The sequence below is a fragment of the Caloenas nicobarica genome, chromosome 1 (assembly GCF_036013445.1).
Source record: "Caloenas nicobarica isolate bCalNic1 chromosome 1, bCalNic1.hap1, whole genome shotgun sequence".
NCBI lineage: Eukaryota > Metazoa > Chordata > Aves > Columbiformes > Columbidae > Caloenas > Caloenas nicobarica.
This window is the reverse complement of record NC_088245.1, coordinates 77997023-78020711: the sequence shown is the minus strand read 5'-3', so window position 1 is coordinate 78020711 and position 23689 is coordinate 77997023. Positions and strand designations below refer to the sequence as shown.

Genomic DNA, 23689 nt, shown 5'->3' with positions numbered 1-23689 from the left:
TGAAGAAAAAATCAGTCAAAAAGCAAATTAAAATGAGAAGCAACACACATTAATGATATTATTTAGGTGATATAACTTCATCACACCCTGTTCTTCCCCATAAGCCTTAAACTAAAGGAGCTCTAGAACCAAAGTATGCAGTATTGTAGATAATCTAACAATTTATAATATTTCAGATGACGAATAATTAAGGTAATCTAAGTCATTTATAAGCAAGTCAGAACAAATGGAATCCTTCAAAAGTGACAATGGTACCAACAGATCTGCAGAATTTATAAAAAACACTGAAACATCCCTTCGGGGCATAAGTACTGCAGAAACTGGGAACTGATACACAGAACGAATGTGTGCCACTTCACTTACTAATAGCACAAAGTGAAAATTATATCTCAGGAGGCATGGTAGTGTCATTTAGCTTGTCAATTCATCTGAGGGAAAATCATAGCAACCTACAGACTATTCTCAGTCTAACAGTGGAAATCTGAAATGGACTTTAAAAGTGTATGGCCTTGCATGACTTCAGTGGGTCTAGGTCCAAGTCTGCCCTTCACCAAACTACTGTAAAGGAGACGTCAAATGCTAAAGTCAGATAATCTACCCCTGTGTAAAATAAGCATTAATGAGACTGGAAACACACTGTTTTCAGAAAACATTAGTGAGGCATATTAAAGGACAAGTTCTGCCTTTTCACAGTTACAGTGACAGAGTTTCTACATCATTTACTTCCTTCAGAAGTGACGTAGGTGTAACAGAGTGAGGATCACAACTGTACTGTTGTTCACACAGAGGAGTATAACTATGATAAAATCACAGAATCATTTTGGTTGGAAGAGACCCTCAAGATCATTGAGTCCCACTGTTAACCTAACACTGGCACTAAACCATGTCCCTAAGAACCTCATCTACATGTCTTTTAAACCCCTGCCTGGCGTTGTTGTGGCCCAAGTGCAGGACCTGGCACTTGGCTTTGTTAAACCTCATACAATTGGACTGAGCCCAACGATCCAGTCGGTCCAGATCCCTCTGTATGGCCTTCCTACCCTCCAGCAGGTCAACACTCCCAGCCAACTTCATGTTGTCTGCAAACTTACTGAGAGTGCACTCAATCCCCTCATCCATACCATTGATAAAGAGATAAACAGAACTGGCCCCAATACTGAGCCCTGGGAAACACCACTCATAATGGCCACCAACTGGATTCGACTCCATTCACAACTCTTTGGGCCTGGCCATCCAGCCAGTTCCTTACCCAGCAAAGAGTACACTCATCCAGGCCATGAGCTGCCAGCTTCTCCAGGAGAATGCTGCAGGAAACAGTGTCAAAAGCCTTACTGAAGTCTAAGTACACAACATCCACAGTCTTTCCTCCATCCACTAAGCGGGTCACCTTCTCATAGAAGATCAGGTTGGTCAAGCAGGACCTGCCTTTCATAAGCCCATGCTGACTGGTCCTGATTGCTTGGGTGGCCTTGTATGTGCCACGTGATGGCACTCAGGATGATCTCCTCCATGACCTCCACTGACACTGAGGTCAGACTGACAGGCCTGTAATTGCTTGAATCCTCCTTCCGGTGCTTCTTGTAAATGGGTATCATGTTTGCCAAATTCCAGTCAACTGGGACCTCCCCAGTTAGCCAAGAATGCTGGTAAATAATTGAAAGTGGCTTGGTGAGCACCTCCACCAGCTCCCTCAGCACCCTTGGGGTGATCCCACCAGGACCCATAGACTTGTGTTTCCTCCTACCAAGTCTTCTTTTTACAATGATCAGCCCAGTGAATAGTAAGGATGCAGGTAACAGAACTTGCCACAATGTGAATAAGTAAAGAACTGTGAAATGATTGCTATGTAATATTCCACCAACCAGTATTACCTGCAAAATCTCAATGATTTTCAATTTGGTGTCCATTACGATCACATCTTCACTGTCTGAGGTGCTGGCTTGCTTGCTTGGGTGAATGCTTGGCTGTACATCAGGGGCACTGATGGGAAATATAGATCCTCTGCTCAACACCATTTGGGTCATCATTTCTCCTACACCATGGATAGTCCTCATAACATTGTTTCCTATACATTAAACAAAAACACACATATATTTGCCATGAGTAAAGCTTGCTTGCAAAGCTGTATATCACACATACACCCATGTCGTCAACCCATTTTTACAGTCTTAACAGGCAGTATTGAAAAACAAGTCCTCAATTCCTGATCAAACCTCAGGAGAAGGATTTCATTTAAATTACCCAACAGTTTAGGGACAAATTTTCTACACTGGTTTTCCCAGAGATCATTTCTTACACGTTAACAGATGGAAAAGATACCAATTTATTTCCACACTTCTGTTAATATGTTCAAGAAATCATACAAAGTAGAACAAAACAAATCTTAGTAATTCACGTAATCAATCCTTTTGTCTGAAGGCATATTAATATTATCTACATCTAAGATCATTTCTGAAATAGGTCTCTTTAACCATTTTTTTAAGAGTATTTAAGCATTGCATGTCCCACATTACAGAGTATCCCTAGGCAAGCAATTCCAATACTTGACTATGTTTATTGTTAGAAAACTTCTATTGGTATTTCATTGATATCATCTATTCCTGCAATTTATGACCTTGCCTTGTAGACACATGGGAAGAGTTCATCTTCCATGCCTACTCCCACTGATGTCTTCACCATGACGACTACATGTAATATATGTGCTTGACACTAGAGAAGCTGGAAGGAGACTATCCACATATCTATGTCACACTAAGAGAGGGTAAAGACTTGAGGCTGTGCAAATCTGATCGATCTCTGCATGTGGCCCAAATGACAGGCCACAAGCCAACGCCAGCTGACAAGTAACCAACCATCGCACTTTGAAAAAGTCCCAGGAGAAGGTCATGCTCTGAGGATTGTTCTTAAGGTCAAACTACTATCTGTAATGACAGTACCCTTCATAAGTTACATCTGGGGAAAAAAAAAAATTAAGCTCATGTGGCAAAAATCTTCAGTCCAGTCTAGTTGCAATGGTAGCTATCACTGACGCCAGTTCAGCAAAATCTACCGACAAATACCATCTATTCCCATTGATTACACTGGTCTGTCTTTATAGTGAATTTTGATATGAAAAGCATCTCAGTGAATCAATAACTATCTTCTTCCAAAGGTAGGGAGAAGAAAGAACAAGAGTATCATGCTAGCTACCTACAGGAATTAGTTTCCTTTCTTGCAAAGCACAGATCAAAATGAATGGTGTAAAGGAAGGGAATGATAGCATCTCTTCGCAAAAAGGGTGCCAGCACCTAGACTACACCAAAGGCAAACAAAAGAGCCAAGGAAATGCAGCTTTGCTGAGGTAAGCCTGAATAGTTCTTCTCTGTCTTTTAGTACACTTTAATCATCACGAACTGACAAGTTTTACTCACGCTGAAGAGACCCTCTTCCCAGATAATCTGCTGTAAAAAGCCAAAGCTATATTTTATTTTGTTAGCAATATCCTCCTCTTATGCCCTTCTTTCTTCAATCCATAGAGCTCAAGTACTGCATGCAGGGAAAGAGGATGCCTTCAGCTCTCACTTTAAAAGGAAAACACACAAAGAATTTGCTGTTTCAAAGTGAATGTGGCAGATTAGTGTCACATTTGAGGTCCCATTCAGCATCCAGACTGGTGTGCAATCAGTCTGAATTGGTCTTTTGAAAATAATACTTCAAGTCCCTACAAAGCGGGGTGGGGGGAGGGAACATATTTCTAACTTTGCATAATGTTAGGGAAAAAAAAAGCCAGAAGTCAAACTGAGGGCTAAATCCTCACATTAGGCAGGCACAGAAAGTTCTCCTGCTTACACCAGCATAAAGCAAATAAAATAATTCCAAATACCCTTCTTGCTGCAAAATGAAAATGGTGCATTTTCCTTTCAAATCAAACAAAACAGCGGGGGAATAACATAGTATGGATCTCCCTCTCCCCTCACCTCCCCATCCCCTTTCCCCCAGTGAGCCAAACATCTATTTGCATTGATCATCATTCAGTACACTCGTGTAAAGCTAGATTACTAAGTGGAGGACCTTTAGCCCTTAAAGTAGCTCCAGTTAAACAGACATTTTGCACCTTCTTCATTTTCAAACAATGAAATAAATGACCTCGTTCGCATTGTCCTGTCCTTAATGCAGACTGATAAGCCCACAACAAGACCTATAGGTTGTGCAGCTTCTTCAAGGTCTGTAATACCCTTGCACTACTTCTCAGTTGAGAAGCCATCATCCTTCCTCTCACAACATGTTTTCAAAATCTCTTTCACTCAGTTGTACAGAGGTGAACATAAATAGAGGCACTGCTATTTTGAAAGCTCAGAAATTCTATACAGAGCAACTTTGACCAATGGGGTTACCAGCTAGTAATTAAACCACTTAAGTCTAAGACAAGTCCAGAAGATACCTTCTCAAAAACTAGATACAACTGCAGTTTGTCCCAAATGAGACAGAATTACACTTCATCTTGAAAGTTCCTGCTGTCGTGGTTTGATTGCAGGGTGACAATAAAACCATGGCAGATGTATTGTTAACCCTCTCTCCCCCCTTCCCTCTAAGGACAGGCGATTGGGAGGGAAAGAAGGACAGAGAGAAGAGAGTTGGAAAAATTAAAAATGTTTTACTAATGCTACCAATAAAAATAGAGAAAATAATACGAAATGTACAAAACCAATCTTGAAAGTCCCGGCAGCTGCTCCGGCAGATGTGGGGCCGGCACCCGAAGTCCTGGCCTGGACTCTGCAGCCAACCGGAGCTGGATTCAGTCTGTCACTGGGCCTCAGTTCGCAGGGACAACTCGCAAGGTCCTCTCCCAATGTTGGCCATAAGGAAAAGGGACAAGATCCTTGTGATCCCCCACTCTTATATGAAGTATCACTTGAATGGGATGGAATACTTTAGTTGGTAAGGTTTTCTGGTCACCTGTTTCAGTTCACTGCTCTCATGAGATGTGCATCCATCCTTATCAATGACCTCGCATTCCATTGCTATGTCTACCAAAACATGTATCTAGCTTTCAGGAAACCTGCAGTTATTTAGAAGGCTTTAGCTGACAGGGAAATTCACTAAAAGAGAAACTTGTTTTTTAACAAAACCAGGACACCTGCTCACCCTTCAAAACTGAACTCCATTTGGTGTAAAGTTAACAAAAACGGTAGTGTCTTTTGGACAAGGAGTCAGACAATGTCTTGGCTGGACCTCAGGTTCTTGGAGAAAGCAAGCTGGGATTTTGCCTAGAGCACACATCCAGCTTATTTCTCAGCTATCACTGCGGTGCTGCACAGGCACCGCAGGGAATGGGCTTCAGCTCCTTCCATGACCTACGAATTTGTCGCTCTCTCTGCATTTCAGGACCAGCCCCATAAATGAGGAGACTACTCTCCATCTCTAAAAAGGACAGTGAGAGGCCTGATACAACAAAGACTGGGAGGCACTCAGCTAATGTGATGATGGAGTCTATAAAGGCACCTAAAAAATAAAAAGAAAGGAGATGACTGCTCTCCTTTCCCCTTATGCACAGAACACCAATGGTAAAAGATGGTACAAACCAGTGAGCAGCAGCTATGAAGCTCTGGTTGGGAATCCAACAAGGATAAACCCTCTTTACACAACATTGCTTTACTGTTGACCTTCATGTGACTGATCTAAACAGCCAGAGGCAGGAAAGCAAAGGAGGATTAAGGTGGTACATATTATCACTGCCATTTCAAACTGGTTTTCGTTAAGGCATAGGAAAGGATTTCAGTGAGAGAAAACTCTACTTAATCCAGTTTAGTATTTACAGCTGATATGGATAGTGACTCAATGCTGCATTATTTCTGTCAATAACAGCAGTGAGACAAGGTGTCATGTGCAAACCCACCTTGGAAAACTTTTTAACTAACTGCATGATGCTGACTGTTATTTTTAATTAACTCAGAGCAGGCTTGGGGAGAACATTCCCAGAGTGAAAATAATACAGCAACTGCAGCAATTCAGCGTTCTTTTCAGAAAAGATATTTTAACAACTATGTTTTGTAGGGTGCTGATGAAAAGTAACTATCTCCTGGGAACAGACAGCAGTCAACCAGCATGTTCATGCATGGCAAATGAAGCAGCTGACTGGGTCTCAACACCAGGAGGAACTGCTTTATTTTTTGAAAGATGCCACGAGGATCATTCAGGTACATAAAGAGTGGGCAGCAGCTTCTCTTCTAAAAGATTCTCCAGTAATCAGCACTCGTGCTGCTCAGTGTTATCTGCCCAGCCTTGGAAGTCTAGACCATGTTAAGCATGGATTTAAATCTGTCTCTCACAAACATGAGGGGCCAGCAGCACTCTTGCTAGTGAGTTGTTTCTTCTTGCCATGCTTTTGTGTCCTCTTGGCTTTAATACAGTTATCTCAGCAGGAAAGGCATGAGTCTCCGAGGTAGGGCATGCAGAAAGGTTACTGTGGCTTAAAAAGGGACTGACTACATGTCAGCTAAGCCTGCAACAATGCAAGCCAAAACACACTGGCTCAATAAAAGAGATTTAAGTTCTTAGTACATATGCACACAATTACTAAAATAACTAAGCTCTGATCTTACTTAGAGCTCCGAAATGCTTCCTGAATACCAATGCCCAAGGAAAAATTACCTTGCTGCCTCAGGTGGTTAACTGAGCTAAATCAGCAGAGAGAGCAAGTAGAGGTGCACCTTGATTAATTTTGTGTGCATTTTGCTAGAGATAAGCGAAGAGAAGCCAGAGCTGTGCGTTCATATGGTACTGCCACCCTTAACCTGCTGACCTCCATCATTTGTCTTTGTTAACATTATGGCTGAGGAGTGTGGCACGGAAAGAAAAGCCATTGCAACGTAGTACGGTGCTAGTGTGTGCAACCAACCACTTCTCTCACCAACAAACCACTGCAAAAGTGCTCAAGGCTGTGGCTTTGACTAACAGAGGAAAAAACTCAAAGCAATCTCCATGAATCTTTTTCCTTTTTTCCAATTTTCCTTTCCTCTCCCCAAGTCTTCCTCTCTGCTCCTCCCTCTGCCAAGAACCTTCCATAAGCAGTGGACCCATCAGAAATGCCTCCTGTTGAATGTACAGTCTCACAATGTTAGCCTATGGAAGAGTGAAATCACCATATGCGTAAGTGGTAATTTAAAGGAGCTGTAGATTAACAGGCACTGAAAGAAGAGGAAAGAGAATGCTTGTCATGTTTTGAAAAGACAACTGTGCATCTCCTTTCATTACTTTTTATTACAGTGATCACAACTTCCTAATGAATATCAGTTTCTGTCACAAAACTGTAGCACATAATCTCATACAATTTGGCAGGATTGACAACACGGCGGCCTCTCTGAGAAAAAAGACTTTGCAGAGGAGTCAGTTATGGGAAAAAAAATAACAACCACCCAAGTAATCGAAACAGTGGATAATGTGACACTTCATTTTCTACATAAACATATTTTCTTGATAAGTCATTTACTGGTTGTGAAAATTCTAAAAGCAGAATATAAAAGTAAACAACAATCTGCTATATAACACAGTATGGATGGTAAGTGACAAAATACCACATTCAGAGAGAAAAACAACTGCCAAAGGCAGCCAGCAATTCATGCCTTTTCTTCAAATTGTTCCCAGCCAATTGCTGTGCAGCATCCTTGGTTTGCTCTCCGGTACCCACAGCACTGCAGGTACTTCACACACCGTGTAGCGGCTGAATGTGAACACACACTGGATAATGTTAAAGGCTGGCAGATACCCTTACTGCCCATAGCCCTCCACTCCACAAGTATCCTCAAGAACCTAGGGAACCGACTTGCAGCCTTGTTTATTTGAAAATTAACTATACGCACCTGATCTGGTCCCTAGTTGCCAGAGAGGGACGGAGTCTTGTCAGAGACTGATAAGAATAATGGCTCGAACATTGTGGCAGTTCATCCAGCCACAGGAGATGGTACATTCAGTATAAGGTGAATTGCGATTTACATATCAACGACAAGCTAACGAGCCACAGACAAGGCGGGCTGGCTGATACAGGAGGTGGGCGACATGCTGGAGGGCACATAACTCCACCTTCAGATATGCCCAGCATGGCACAAAGGAAAAAGCTGAGACCCTTCAAGATGGCCTGAGACTTGTCAATCTTTCGCAATCACTCCCCCCCACCCCGACTCTTCTATCTTTCGCAATAACACCTCCGCAAAAGACCAAAAATTATGCAAGCAGGCAACTCAGAGGGCTATAAACGCCCACCTTGTGCAAGCACCAGCGGCACCCACCCACCATCCTGAGGACCACTCTGCCCGCCAGTCTCACCACGTGAACTGAGCAAGACATCGGAGGACGCCGCACACCGCAGGATCCGAGACTGCGAACTCCATCACACATAAAGCAGAACCATAAGGATGGTGAAATCTTTCTCTCTCTTTTCTTTCCCATACTTCTAGTTCTTTTGCTTTCCTTTTTATAAGTAATATAGTAATGTAAGATTTACAGCCCCACATAGGCTGCAAACTTTTTATGTTTACCAATTGAACCTACAATAACGTAAATCCTTCTGCCACCAAATCATATACCATTTGGGCCAAGCTGCAAAATAAAAGCCTTTTGTTTATGGATCTTAAGTACTGTGTGTACTGTTTTCCAACCAAGGGGACCCACGAACCTGAGTCACTTCTCCCCCCTCACTCATATCTCTAGGCGGGACGTGACAAGTCTGCACTTACTAACATTATTGTTCAGTCGTCTTCAACACAAGTATAGGAAAAGTGGATTCCCAGGACTCAATTTTCAAAACTGCTCAGCTATTTTTAGCTCTGCAAAAAGTGCCTATATTTTCAAAAGGATTTGAACATCCAGCAGCTTTCATCAGGGCCTGGAGAAGCTGGATGCTCAATGTTTCTGGAATTAAATGCCTAAACAGGAGCTGACATATGATGTGTTCTTCAAGAAATCTGGTACTTAATGAGCAGAAAAGACAAATGTACTTGCAACCACTGCTCCAACGACTTTGATTAACCTGTCCATAAAAGCCAAATACATTGTTCAATCTTGCTTATATAAAAAGGGGGGTTGGAGGGGAAGGAGACAAATCAAAGGTTTTGCAAAAATGTGTCATTTCTCGCATTGTCTCTGTAGTTATTGAGTTACAGAGACAACACCCTGATGTCATCAAACCTGAGCATGCTTTGACTAGGATACCTGATGCTTCAACTTCTTCCGAACACCTCCCAGAAAACACTTCCCCTCTTCCAATGCAGCAGGGCACACGCCAGGCAGCACGTGCTATCAACACACCTAACCCTTCCTTATCACACCAACTTCTTCCACCACAGCCCTTCAGGCCTCCTTTCCCATCCACAACCCAACAAAATCCCAAAGCCTTCTCAGTACTCGGCCACTCTCATTTTTCCCGTGTAATTAGCTTTTACCAACTGTAGCCCTGGTGAGGCAAACCTGAATTTTGCCAGTGCGTTGAGGAAGCTTCACGCTGGTTTCCAAGCTCACTGCTACATTAGGAAGTCCAAAACTTTCACCATCAGCAAAGTCGAGTTTTCAGCAAAGCTGACCTCATCTCAACCAGTGCCTCAGTGTAGGTAGTTAGTAGTTATAGCTGCTTACTTATAACAGCAAGTCACTTTCCCCATGACTGCTGAAACAGGAGCCTCGACTCGAAACAGCCTTGACTTTGGGGATTTCGGTGAGACCTGTACTCTTGCTCCACCATAAGCTTCTTAAAGCTTCAGCGCCATCGTAAAGCATGCAGCACTGCCAGGCCTTGGGGATCCTCTGGCAGGGAACCATATGTGCAGCAACGTCTAGTTACCAAGAGCTAAATTTAAACCCCAATGGCAACTTTAGCCCTACATTTCTTTGCCTTTGTTGATTTGGCCACATTACTTCCTGCAACTTAATTTTTCTGTGTGAGTAGTTATAGCCATTTTAAGACATATAATAACAACACTTCAGTACCTAAAGGAACACATTTTATTTCAAAACCTTTAGAGCTATATATTATTTGCCAGAAGCATTAAGCCTTACATCTCTGTTTGTGAAAGAGGTATTAATTTTTAAGGGTTTTCTACAGAATTTGCTCATAAAGACTGCAGACCTACCATAAACAGGCCAAGAATCACACTTTATTTCTTCATTAAACCATTTTTCTTCACTCAATAACTAGCTGACCTCAGGTAAGCCTCACAGAAAACCTAATGCATAACATCAGGGGCAGAAGGTAAAGCCACTTCTATGTGTTATACAGCCCTCAGAACTAATGAGGCAAAACAAACAAACCAACCCGACAATATGCTATGCACATACATTTGCTACCCACCCCCTAAGTGAATCTGGCCGCCCCAGCCTCCACTTACCTCCAGTATATCCACAAGCCCTCCCTTTTTGCATACAAACTCACTGCTGCCCAGCCATGGTGGAACTCTACAAACTTTCACCTTTTCCTGACGTTCTGTAAGTTCTGTTGATGTTGCCTATCCCCAAAACCACAAAGCAGCATCAAAAATACAGCTTTCATGCCACAGACATTAGACGAAGGAAAAAATAAATCCATCAGCATGTCAGCCTTGAAAGTAAAGAGCATCATGGGAACGAAGCCTTCTGGCAGAGTTACATCTATGAAAGAGATATCGATTCCTAGAGGAGCAATGGTCTCTGGAATCACATTAATGCACAGGCCTCATGATGAGGGAAAGAACTAGGAGGAAAGAGAAATGGTCCATGCTAGAGAATTAAACTCTCAGACTGACCTCCCCTTTCATCTGACATTATTCCTTACTGAACAGCAGTTGCTTTGCTATAGACAGCTGTGACTAACACAGCTAACTTTCCTAAGGGTTAAATCTTTTTTCTCTTGTAACTCCTTTTTTGTAAACTGCTGCCAGGTAGCCACTGCCTCATTAGCTCTGCTAATCGAAGTGTGGCTCAAGAACATATTTCAAACCGTCAACCAGACAAAAGAGTAGCTAAGAGACACGGATGCAAGGCTGAGAAACAATATAGTATTTTCTAACAGTCCCGGATGAAACCTGGTCCTTCTTGGTCACAAAGGACCCACAGGCACAGTAGAAATGGCAGGTCCAACCTTGTTCTCAACCCTGTTCTAGGACCGGTCTCACTACTGGTGCTTCTAAGCAGTATGTCTCCCTACTTGCAGCCAAGAAGGTTGGAATCTTCTTGCTCAGCTGAAGCGAAGGGACTAAGCAGAATAACAGGATGTATCAAAGAGGAAGAAGACTGGACGAGAGTCCCCTGACACATTGATACCTGACTGCTCCTTTGCAGAGAGATGGTAGCCCACCAGTGCTGAAGTCCTCAGAAGACAGTGAGGGCTTCCCCATTCTGACCCCTGCCAGGGTTGAATCCTTTGGGGTACATCCCAACAAAGCAGCAAAGCTTGCAGTGTGACACAGGTGTCAGACTCTTCATGATACATTTCAAATGTAAATGTTCCACGATCTCAGGACACCTATGGACAGATCTTCAGTCCCTTTGGTCTACAAGAGGGATATGCTACCAAGCTAAAGACCCAGCCATAACGTGAAGGAGCTGGGATATTTGGCAACCAGTTTGAATAGGTGAGAATCACAGAAGGAGGAGCAATTGGAGCTTATATGTAGTTTTTAAAACCTCTGTTTCAAAGAGACTGAGCACAGCCTTCCTTCGTGGAAGTGCAGGGAGCTGAAAGACTGATGTCAGTGGACCCTGAGCCAGGAAAATTGCAGTAATTTACATAGAGCTCTTCGGAGAAAGACATACTCTGCAGATAACCTAGATTTGTCCTACCAGTTTTCAAATCAGTGCCCAGCACTGTGGAGTTGCATCCCAAGACATATGCAGCTTAAATTCAAGGATGTACTTCCTTGCATGTCATTATTCTCCTTCCCAAACAACATTAACTAAATAGCACTGAGCTGCATGGCAAATGTGTAGCTTGCCTGCTAATACTACCATGTCGTTTCATCTTTCAGACCTGACATATGCTGCAGCTGCATGGCTTGACTAAAATCAGCTATTTGAAAGATCAATCGCACCTAGAGAAAGATGTGCATTTTAATTCACAGAGAATAAATAACCAGTATTGGACAAGGCAGATTGGATCCTGACTCTAGAATGATACAGCAGGGTGCACTTATTAGGAAAGCAATGACTTTACCTTTTAATTAAAACTGCAAGAGATTATAATGTTCTTGAAAGGTGCTAGAATGACAGCACTACTAAATGAAGTCCTCACTTTCTCCTTAAAAAAATATCTCTTTAGGATACGGGTAGCATATTTTGTAAACCCCATATTTTTTAGAATCTAAAAGGGAAAAAGAAAAACATAAAAAAGCTTCAAATAACCTCAAAAAATGATTCAAAGTTAAGACACTGAAAAAAAGAGTTGGCTCCAACATTGTCAAGTGAATTCATTTTTAGGAGGCAATCTAGGTAAGAAGCATTTCCAAAAATGTACATCTTTTCTTTTTCCAGGATCCTCTCTCACAAACAGTTCTAGCCAACTTTCCCCAATCTGTCCTCATCAAATAAGGTCACACCTGAGAACTACATGCACACTAATTTAATTCTGCTTAAGGTAACTGACAGTGGCATTAAACCCAAGGTTTTTAAAGGAAGGCATAACGTTAACAATAACATAAGGCTCTTTTCAGAATCTTTTGCAGAACCAAGATAGAGAAACTCACACACAACATCAAGGACTACCTCAGCCATCAACATGAGTCAAAATTTAAGTGAACGATGGAAAAGGACATCCTAAGGTAAAAGGTTAATTAAGTTTTCACGCAACTTCCACTAAGCCTAAAAATACACCCCATTTTGCAGATCTGCTTCAACAGTTCAAAACTTGTTATATATATTTCCTTACTTAGCAAGTGGTTTTACTGAAATAAGTGGGTCTATTTAAGAAATAAATATTAAACAAGGAAGAAGACTCCAAATTGCTGGTTATGAATTTGGTTGTTTCAATTTTGGGGTGCACAGCTCCAGGCAGGCTTCCCACAGCCAATACTCACCTCACTCTTCCCCCCACCATTACTATATTTCTACCCATTCCTAAAATCCTGACTACAGATTTCATGATGTGGAGCAGTTGTAAAACCAGTAAGGAGCCAAGCTCACCTGTGCCCTACAACTCCACATTATGGGAATTAGACAGTGGAAGTTTTTGTTGCTACTGACCTGGAACAAACCAATGTCAATAATGGAAAGGCAGTATACCCTATCTGTCCCCAAATTCATTCAGCACCGAGTTTCCCATAGAAATCAATACTTTGTAAGAAAACTGAAATGCAAGACCTATCATGTAAAATAAATACATCGTACCAAAAATTCTTAGGTTATACAGAGCTGCCACCTTCAATCTACTACAGCTGCAGAATAGGAATTACATGACTTTTCCATTTGGTCAAACCTCTTCTCAAGTTACTTGCTGTAGAACCTGGAAATCAACTGCATTTCTGAAGAGGCATAATTATTGACAAAATATTGCTGTTAAATATCAATTTAATATTAATCTATGTAAATTTACAAGATGATAGTGATGAAAATTTAAATATACAGAGCCGCGACAGGTATTCAGTTGCACTTTCCCAACATTAAAGTTACAAGATCAGGCCCCTAGTGCTGTATAAAATTTAAACACATTTGTTTATACCATTAAACCATCAGTCCCAGACATCAGGGCTGACTTCCAGTGTTTGTCAAAACTGGGTTTTAGAGCTACACTTCAAAGCTCTAATCTCAAAGTATGAAATACATGTTCTTACTGAATTAAAGCTAATGCCTAGACATTTGTGATCACTGACTGGATGAATTAAAAATAAATAAATAAGACAAAACACAAAACTCTACAACTTTTATAATCTCCAAAACTAATAATTTGCTTGCACACATTCACAGTATATACACAAAATCACAATAGATACAATCTTACCTTTGGGAAGGAAAAAAAAAAAATCAAAACACCACATCAATGTAATGAGTTTTGCAACGCAGGGAAGCTAACTTTCCTTAAGAAAGAAACTATGCAAACCTGCACATCCCTAGAGCAATAATGTGTTGGGAGGGACACCTACCTGCAATATTCTGTGTTCAAAGGTATGATACGAATGTTGCACACACTGATCCTGCCAGAGAGGATGCTGTGGTGTGAGACCCTTGCTGCAGGCTGCGAAGATAAGGGAGAGCAGAATCCGATCTCCTCTAAAGACAGGAAGAAGTCACCCTCACCCCTAACTGAGCAGAGGGAGGGCTCGCACTGTCCTGAACTAGGACAGGGAACAATCCATCTGTCTGTATTTTATGGAAGTTATGAATAAGAAAACACTTTCTGAAAAAATCAACAGACCATCCTGATTATAGAAAATGCCAACACATTTTCAAAAAGCAGGCTATTTTCTGTTGTAATCGTTTTTACTTGATAGCCTAAGAGATCGGTATTCTAAGTTAAAAGGGACAATAAAAAGCCAAGACTGATAAAACAACAGATGTTCTCAATGACTCCATTTTATAAGAGAGAGAGGGGATATCGGTGTAAAAGGGGAAGAGCAACCTTTTAAGTACTATAAAATTGAAAGACAGTGTATACCCACAGCTTTGCCTGGTGAACAATCCTTACTGTCAGAGTGAAGAGGGATCTAGATGAAATTCCTGAGACCAATTTCTCTGTTGACCTGGTCATTCCTCAGGATCCCTAGTGGATCCTGGACAAGGTGGATCCACACTCCACAGGACCTAGGTGACATCAGTACTTCAGGAGTCAAACCTTTTTGGGTAGAAGCGACTGCACAAGATGCAAAGGACTGTATAATCAGAACACTGGTCTTTCCCCTTCCCCCAAAGATAAAAAAGTGGAGGAACATCATTAAAACACATGATCATCCCATACACAGGCCTGTTCCAGCAGCCCTAATACAGCCAGATCTTCTTGTCAAACAGACTCAAGTCCAGTCTCAAGTCAGGACTCACTTTCTGCACCTTACTGTGGGCTTAAACATAAGTCCATGAAGTCTGAAAAGACTGGATACAGAAGCAGCCAACTACACTACAGCATGAGCCAGCAAACCTCCTGAGCTCAGTTCTTTCTAGCTCAGTGTGGACACATCTCACCTCAGCTACAGCAAAGTGATACCTAGCGAGGCAGGGAGCACGGAAGAAGATCAAGGGCTCTGTGTGTTTAGGGCCTTGTTCACACCTGCTCACTACCTCATAGAAAAGACACGATTGGGATGTGGCTGCAAGACAGCCACAGGGCGGGTTTTAAGGGACTGCTAACCAACAAAAGTTAAAAAAAAAAAAAAAAAAAAAAGAAGCCAGGAGTTAAAGGGAAAAAAAAAAAAAGTGGAGCTAAATACTCAGCTGGCACCAACTCTCACAGCCCCAAGAACTAGAGCAACTTATGCCAGCCAAACCCCTGTCCCTACAGCCTGATTCAGAGGAGGCAACCAAGATGATCAGAGGGCTGGAACACTGCCCCTGTAAGGTCAGGCTGAGAGAGCTGGGGTTGTTCAGCCTGGAGAAGAGAAGGCTCTGGGGACACCTTATTGCAGCCTTTCAGTACTTAAAGGGGACCTATAAGAAAGATAAGGACAGAGTTTTTAGCAGGGCCTGTTACAATAAGACAAGGGGTAATGGTTTTAAACTAAAGGTGGGGAGATTCAGGCTAGACATGAAATTTTTTACAATGAGGTTGAAACACTGGCACAGGTTGCCCAGAGCGGTGGTAGATGCCCCATCCCTGGAGACATCTCAGGCCAGGCTGGACGGGGCTCTGAGCAACCTGATCTAGTTGAAGATGTCCCTGCTCATGGCAGGGGCTTGGACTAGATGACCTTTGGAGGTCCCTTCCAACCCAAACTATTCTATGATTCCTCACTAACAGGCTTCCATATGAAACAAAAACAGGCAGAAGTTACAAACCGTTGACATTTCAGCCACAGCAGCTGTCTCCAGAATGTCAGCAACTACAGTAGCTGGTGCTTTCTTCTTGAGCTCCCTCTCTAATCTTAATCTGCAACCAATGTGGCTTTCATGTGGTTTTTCTTAATGAAAAGTACTCCTATTTTGCTTGAGTAATATGTTTTTCAGACATGAAGTATGTTCTTCAGACATGAAGTTCTGTGAGCTGGGTGCTCAAAAACAGTCAATAGGAATTACAAAACTGCTTAAACTGCTTCTGAATTTTGCATCCTTGTGGCATATGCATCTTCGTGATCTAATTCTGCCCATGGGTAGGTAAGTATGCACCTCCAGAGAAAGGAGGAGGAATAATAAGATGCTTGGGCATAGCAGTTAAACATTCAGGATTACTCTGTCTCAGCTGCAAGGTGAATGCAGAGTTTATGTGTTTTATGACCTGTCAATCAAAAAAGAGGGAAGCGGAAGACAAGATATGGCCATCCAAAGATGGGCATCCTTGTCTTTTATCAAAGACTGTAGAAGGCCTATCCAGCAAGTCTTATAACTATTTCAACAATAAGAACACCTGTCTCTCCACAGCAAAATTTCAATGCCTACTTTTAAGCCTAGACAGCATAGCCAATATCTCTATCGCTGGTCTCCCTTAGGATGGCAGACATGACTGACAACAGTCTGAGGTAGCAAAAAGCCCTCTCTAAAGCAATGGGCTTTCTAGCCATATAGTTAGCAGGAAAAGAAGAAAAAAGAAAAAAAAAAAAAAACAAACCACCAACTCACAGATCATGTCCAAAAGAACAGCAGTGGGTTGTCACGTTCTGACTTGAACTGGTCCACTGTTTAAAAGATAAACAGCTACAGCAAAGAAAGAAGTTTCAAGTACCTTTATAAAGACCGAAGCTAATCAGAGACACATAAAAAATCCCACCTTTGTTCTGTGACTTTTTTGCTGAAAGAACGTGAGACAAAAATAAATGTGCGACAAAAGTTTGCAACAAGGCTCCAGTCAATGGTTGAGTGTTACTAACAAGGCTACTGAGCTTCCATTTGCATGGTGGTGACATCTTCTGCATTCCTTCACACTCATTTGTATCAGAATAAATTCATTGATTTGCATGGAATTGCTCTGGAAATTAGTATAACTGAGAGCATGTCTGTTCGCACTTAACGGGTGGTTCTTTCCTGTATAGCCTGAAAGGAAACCCTTCAACAGAAGGGAATTAAGGATGAAACACAATTATATGGGTAACGAAGGTGAGTAAAGGCATTGAATGAGATGTATAATCAGGATTAGAGACTAAAGCAGAGAGAGAACAAAACGGAAGAACCAGATCTGCATGTTCCATCTTGCCAATATGCCAAGATTGTACCTGGAGTCAAACGGAGTCCAGCATCATTCAAGAAGTGAGTCTGCAATGCAGTATTTCAGGGACAAAAAAGGAAAACATAATTCCAAGTGTCTGAATATACAGTCTTTCTCTAGTGCTGTAGAGGGACTGCAGCCAGCTGTAACATGCCTCAGTGTGCACAGCATTGCACGAACAACTTTCAGGGGCTTTCAGTAATGTGCACTGGCAGTGATGGAGGAAAGAACAGGAGAAGCAAGCACAAAACTTATTGGCTCAGAGATGATGATGTCAGTCTACATTTCTCCACAGCACGTGAACCTCGAAGAAGAAAAAAGTTATGAAGGATGGCACACTCATGCATGGTATCTGTACAAGTGACTGAGCAAAATGATGATTAGGAAAACTGAAGGCTGGGAAAAGGCCTCTCAGAGAAAATACAAAATAATTGTAGTTTCAGACAAGACAACCTTTTTGGTTCTGTGGGCCAGCTGGCAGGGCAATGACACTTACACCAACCACATATTAAAACAGATTTTGCCACCAGCCAGTCTCCTGGACTCTCAGCCCACATGACTTTCACACCTCCCTTCCACACACACAGCAAAACTAAACTGCTAAGTTTCAGCATCTTCCTGGTATGCTCATTCTTCAAGACTTAAGCCATGGTAGAAAAGGCAGTGAGACATACAGTATTGTCCTGGGGTTGTCAGGCATACACTCTGGTCTGGGTTAAAAAAAAGAATGTTCCAATCTGACAAGTACATGCAGAGGATGGCCTCATCTGGACTTCCATTTGGTACTTCTGCAGTTGTGGGACCAGTAACATCTTATTCTCCCTTTAAGTGAAGTGCTAAGATGACTAATAAAACACTTGTGCCAGACATGAGCCATCAGAATTGCTGTACCCAGGCAAATGCTATCTGCACTTGCTTGGGTTGTTCAGCACAAGGGACACTGAGGCTTAGATCCAGATTTGAAAGTTCAGTTCCAAACAAGCAAAGGTGCAGCAGCACCAACACAGTAACCGCAGGTCATGAAGGCTGCAGCTCTGTTCAAAAAGGTTCCTTTTTAGCTGACCATCAATGTATCCTGCAATACACTCCTGTAAGTGGGTTTATGCATGAATAAAGAACCTTGAAAGATCGATGACATTCCATAAGTTATTTCCAACTTAAATAATGAGTTACACACTGGAATAACAGTCTTTGCTGCTTCTCTCACCTCCATCCTGAAACTTGCTCAACCTTTCGAAGTATGATGATATAGGAACTTGAACAATATCTAGAATTGCCAGCAGTGTCCGGGTCAGCCTGAGAAGCTCGCTAAAACTATAAAAGCCGAAGTATATGAGGTTTCGAGCCAGATGTACAACCTATGAGAAAAAGAAATTAAAAATGAAGGAAGTATTGGCAACCTTTGTGATATTTAGCTGTGCAATATGGTTGCATTTCACAGAAACCCAGGTCTAGAGTGCACTCAAATTAGTACAAGTCTTTCCACTGATTTAAACAGGTCTTGGACTAAGGCCAGTAACATCAAATGTTTTTCAGGGTTAGACAAAACAATTGGTCAGTCAAATTACAACAGAGAGCAAAACTAACATGAGATTTAGGAAGGCTTGAAAGGATACAATTGCATCTGGGAAAATATATAAGATTGAGAAGAAAGACTCCAGGAAGTTGTTTAAAGAGGCAGCAGCTGTGGGGAAGGTGGAAGTCAGAAGAAGAGTAAGACAACTATGGTAAGTTTGAATGGAGGTGATTTCAGATGACCAGAGGCAGCAGTGACAAAGCTTGGGAGGTAGGTTAGAGGAAGAACTATAAAAGCTGTAAGCATTTCTCCTTTATTACATGTTATTTGAACCTAAAAGACTTAGGCCTACGTAAAGATCTGTCACGAACTTCAAACAAAATTTAAAATACAGTATGAGGCTTTCAGAGTATTTCCTTTAGTGTCATATCTTACACATAGAATAGTATTTACTTATATTGAAGAAATACCTCCATACTAATTCACTAATGTGGAGAGAAAGAGCATATGGCCGCTCACCCACACACATATCCCTCCTCCTGCCACTGAAACACAACCATCTTAGGAGAAGGAAGGAAAACTGCTGTTTCACAGCAAACAGTAGTATTATTTTCTGCAGTAACAGTCATTACTGAGAACACCGGAATTAGGAACTGGTGCTTCTTTAGGACATTTTACACCAACATTTATTTTACAACTACCTTTATTTTGCAAGAACCGATGTCAACTTATCTGAAATGAGTAGGAATACTGTAAGTAGGATACAGATAGCTGAGAAGCACCTCAAATGTAAGTTTATTTTTCTCTTTGTCTCCAAAAGGAAAAGGCTGATTTACAACTTCTTTCAGGTACTCTTCTACAAATTCCATAGTTAGTGCAAACTTCCTCTTCATTTCATTCCTTGAAGAATCTGTGAAAGAATCATACCTACAACAGAAGGCACAAAAGGAAGGAAAATTAAACACCTCTGATATCAGGATCTGCTCTCACTAAAGGAAAAAATGAACCCATCACAGTGCTCTGAAATTACTGTCAGTTCTCTGTAAGGAGAAAGGGTAGAGGTCAGCTGATTCTTGGTAGATACACAAAGAAGATGACAAACCTTCCCTCCAACAGTACCAGGAAGGGTTGCAGCAAACAGGAATAACAGAGACAGGAAAATACTAAAGTTCTGGCAGATAGCACTCTTAAATCTTGCTGTGGCAATTCAGCAAGTCACTAAGTGTCGGCTGCCCTCACTGCCTGTCAGCCAGAGTTTATTATTTCCGCAAGGAAGACAGGAGATCAGGAAACCAGCTGGGGACAATCAGCTTCCTCCTTTGCACCACCAACTAGGACTGATTTTTCATGTATGTCGAGACAGTCCTTCGTCTTACTAGCAGAAGCAATCCTGTCTGCCACACTGCTATACTTCTTCCTCTTTGTCTCTTCAGCCAGCTACTCCCTGTCTGGGTCTAGCCCAGTGGCGCTGCTCCATCAAATCAATTAAGCCAGAGAGGATTTCCACTGAAGTCAATAGGTCCTTCTCCCATACTTAACACATGCTTAAGTACTTTCCTGGATGGAGGCCAAAGCCTCTGGGAACTGTTTGTCAGGCAATAGCTGTACCTAACTGTAAATTCTGGCTTTCCAACTGGAGCTTTCAGTTGAGCTTGAGGTACAAAACTGAGTTCCAGCCTAGCAAACCTGTAATGTTAGATGCAACTGGATTACTTCAAGTAGAGTTGGTCTGAGGAAAGGCCATTCTATTTTTCCGCAACTTGTTCCCTGTAAGAACAGTGAAAAGTAAAATGGAAATATTTCCATGTAAAGCTAACCATGGAAATTTCCAAAAGTAGCAATAATTAATAGCTCTGTGCTTTGCAGCAAAACATGTTTTCACATGCCTGTTGTGTCAACATTAGACATCTACAACCATGTTGTTCTGAGACTAACTCCTACAACTAACTCCTCCTTTCGTACTTTAGTTTGAAACACTTTCAACTCACTCATGAATTGTGATCTTAGTAGGAATTTCAGTCCACAATCTGGCATATCTAACAGGTACCACAGATTCCTGAGGATCTCTGTCCACATGCATGTGGAGCATCAGTCGACAAAAAGAAGCCCGGAGGTCATAAGGGAGGCTTTCATCAGACATACAGCGTAGGATCAAGTCTACTGACAGCTGTGCAGAAATCTGGTTGATGGCGAGATATTGGCGGTCCAGGCACATTCTTGCAAAGAGGTTCAGTTGGTACCTTAAAAAAAAAAAAGGTAATAACATATGGTATTCAAAGAAATCAGTTGGAAATGAAACAACGTACTTCACTCTCATTGTACAAGCTTGACTTCAGCCTTTCTGATATAAATCCTAAAAAGATAACAAGAGTGACTTTGCTAATCAAGGGATCAACTTGCCATTAAAAATGCTAACATCAGGCTCCAGCCCTTGTGAAGACTGGGCTCCCTTTGAAACTCAAAGGAAGCATTGCTCAATGGAAGAACTATTTGTTTTTGATCAGTGTTAAGACACTGTCCCATGATCCCATTTCCCCTCTAATCCTCAGGACTCCTTTCTCAGAGCATGCCTTGCTTCCAAGGCAGCGCAACCTAAAATAAAGCCAAATAAAAACTAAGAGTTAAAATGATAAAGAGACACAAAGAGCTGTCATGAAAAAAGTAAACTCAAGACTTGTCTGGAATAGACAGCAGAGATTGTGAGGTTTCCAACAGGAAAAACTTGAAACGAACTTTTAACCCCAATTTCTGGCATGATGTGTTTTCCTTTTTTGATATTGGCAAATGAACTGGATAAAGAACAGCACCAGGGTCTTCAGAGAGTTTACATTTTCTTCCATTTGAATAAGCAGTTTTACCTGTAGTAGGTAAGAACTTCTAAATCAGCTTTTGTGCCCTCCTTTGCCTCCTGAGCCAGATGCCTGATGGCTTTGCCATGAGGCTCCTTGTTACTGTCAATCCAGTAAAGCCACACTTCCTCTTCGTCAATGTCATCCGAGATGACTGGGCATTCCAAGGGATTGTCCATTTGTGTCGAAACCAGCCTGTAAAGACAAACCATTCACAATGGAGGCACTAGCAAACTGCTACAAATACAGCAACAGAGCGGATAACAAAAAAATTATGTTCTGATTCTGGATGCTCACTTGGTCTGAATGAGAATGTCAGCATTCCCGGGGCTCAGCATAAACTTGCAGATGAGTTCCTGAGTTACTGGTATTGCTGTGGTGTTAGATACACACAGGTCCGATAGATAATCCAAGAATCTGCAGTCAAAAAAACCACAGATGGAACAGAACATCAGACTTAAAATACTACACAGAAACACTGCAGTAAAAATCTCTAGTATTCATCACTAATATGCTCAAGGGAGCGTATATCAAGAGATTTATCAACATGCGATCTTTGCTAATTCATACCATTGCAACTCAGAACAGATAAAGATTAGTAAAAGCTTTGAGAGCCACTCTGAATGGTGCTGAACAATCAGTCAAGGAGAGAAAAGAAAAATATCCCAAGTGTGACACTTCTCAGCAAAATAAAGGCCAAAGAGTTGTGCCAGAACTTAAGAGCAGCCTGAGGCTGTCTTAAGTTTGGCTGGCAGGGGAGCTCTACTGAAGGCCCTTGTCCTTGTCAGGAACCAAAAGCAAGAGTACACATTCTCACCCATCTCCACCATCAGGTAACAAGCATCTCCCCAACCCAAGCAGCAAGGAAACGTTCCTTGTGCTGGAGATCGCCATGTGCCCTCTGAGGAACTGCCATTGCACTGGAGGAGTCCAGACTTCCACCTTTTAGAAGCCAACAGTTAGTGAAGAGAGAGTATCTGGCAGGACCTGAAGACAAGACCTCTGTATTTAAAGAAGTCATTCCACATAAAGCAGAAATAACAAAGTTTTGCATGGAAATCAGCTTCCTATGAATTTGTCTCTTGAATTTATGTCTTCTGATGTTTAACGAGGTTCAGGCTGAGGCTTTCCTCGCAGCTGGGACATTCATTAGGCATCTGCTTCTTGCCCCTCTTTCACGGATTCCTCGGTGTGTATTAACAGTCATCCATATTGCAGCCTTTGCCTCACTGGGATATAAAGAGGACCTCTTCCCTCTTTGCACTTTCTTCTTTTCATGACATTCATGGGAACTGAGTATTTCTGAGTTCACCACTCCTCTAGCAAATGTAGCTAAAACTGGGCAAGAGGCTCAAGAGCTGGTGGGGCAGAAGATATGAGCAGGCACATACACGCTGATCACATATTCCACTTCCTTAGAAATCCAGGAAAAAAAATTGACCATCTACTATCAGCCATTCAAGGATCCAAGAGTTTGAACCTCTATAGGTAATCATCCTACCAGGGGGAATCAGAAAATAATTTCTACCTTAGCAGAGACCACACTCTCCACAGAAATCTGGGAACAGCAAGGGATGAGTGCAGAAAGCATTTTTAGGGTACACTATCAACAATTTTACCCATCGCCAAAATGAAGCTCTGTGGCAACAGGTAATTAATAGTGCACAGCAATATTGCATAATAAAGATAATACTGCGTAAGCAGCACATAATTACATAGAATTCTGAAGGAATTACCTAGTTCGAGCTAAAACTCAGGAAGGTTTTAAATTTTGTAGCTCATGTATTTCAGAGCATACTGCAACAAGCAGTGCTGCAAAAGTCTACAAGACTCTCCATGAAAATAAGTGTCATAAGATCAAACCTTTACTGTTCAGATTGCACCATCTTCATAAGGTGTATTTTTCAAATATTTATTGCTCTTGGACTTCAGCCTTAAAGAAGTGAATACACAGCAGTTGCACAATTTAGTTATGCAACAAATATTATGACAACTATGACATCCTCCACCACAAAAAAAGTGACATGAGATTGTCAATAAACACTA

At 41.7% G+C, this 23689-nt stretch overlaps 1 protein-coding gene across 1 annotated transcript in view; it reads right to left on the bottom strand.

Annotated features, from left to right (window-relative positions):
* Positions 1-23689, bottom strand: part of ITPR2 (inositol 1,4,5-trisphosphate receptor type 2) — a 273845-nt gene that overhangs the window by 163994 nt on the left and 86162 nt on the right. The window contains exons 17-22 of the mRNA XM_065626844.1: positions 21941-22060; positions 21653-21838; positions 20783-21034; positions 19577-19721; positions 18486-18636; positions 1872-2065 (exon numbers count right to left, since the gene is read on the bottom strand). Coding sequence (XP_065482916.1) covers positions 1872-2065; positions 18486-18636; positions 19577-19721; positions 20783-21034; positions 21653-21838; positions 21941-22060 — 1048 coding nt within the window. The remainder of the gene's footprint in view (positions 1-1871; positions 2066-18485; positions 18637-19576; positions 19722-20782; positions 21035-21652; positions 21839-21940; positions 22061-23689) is intronic.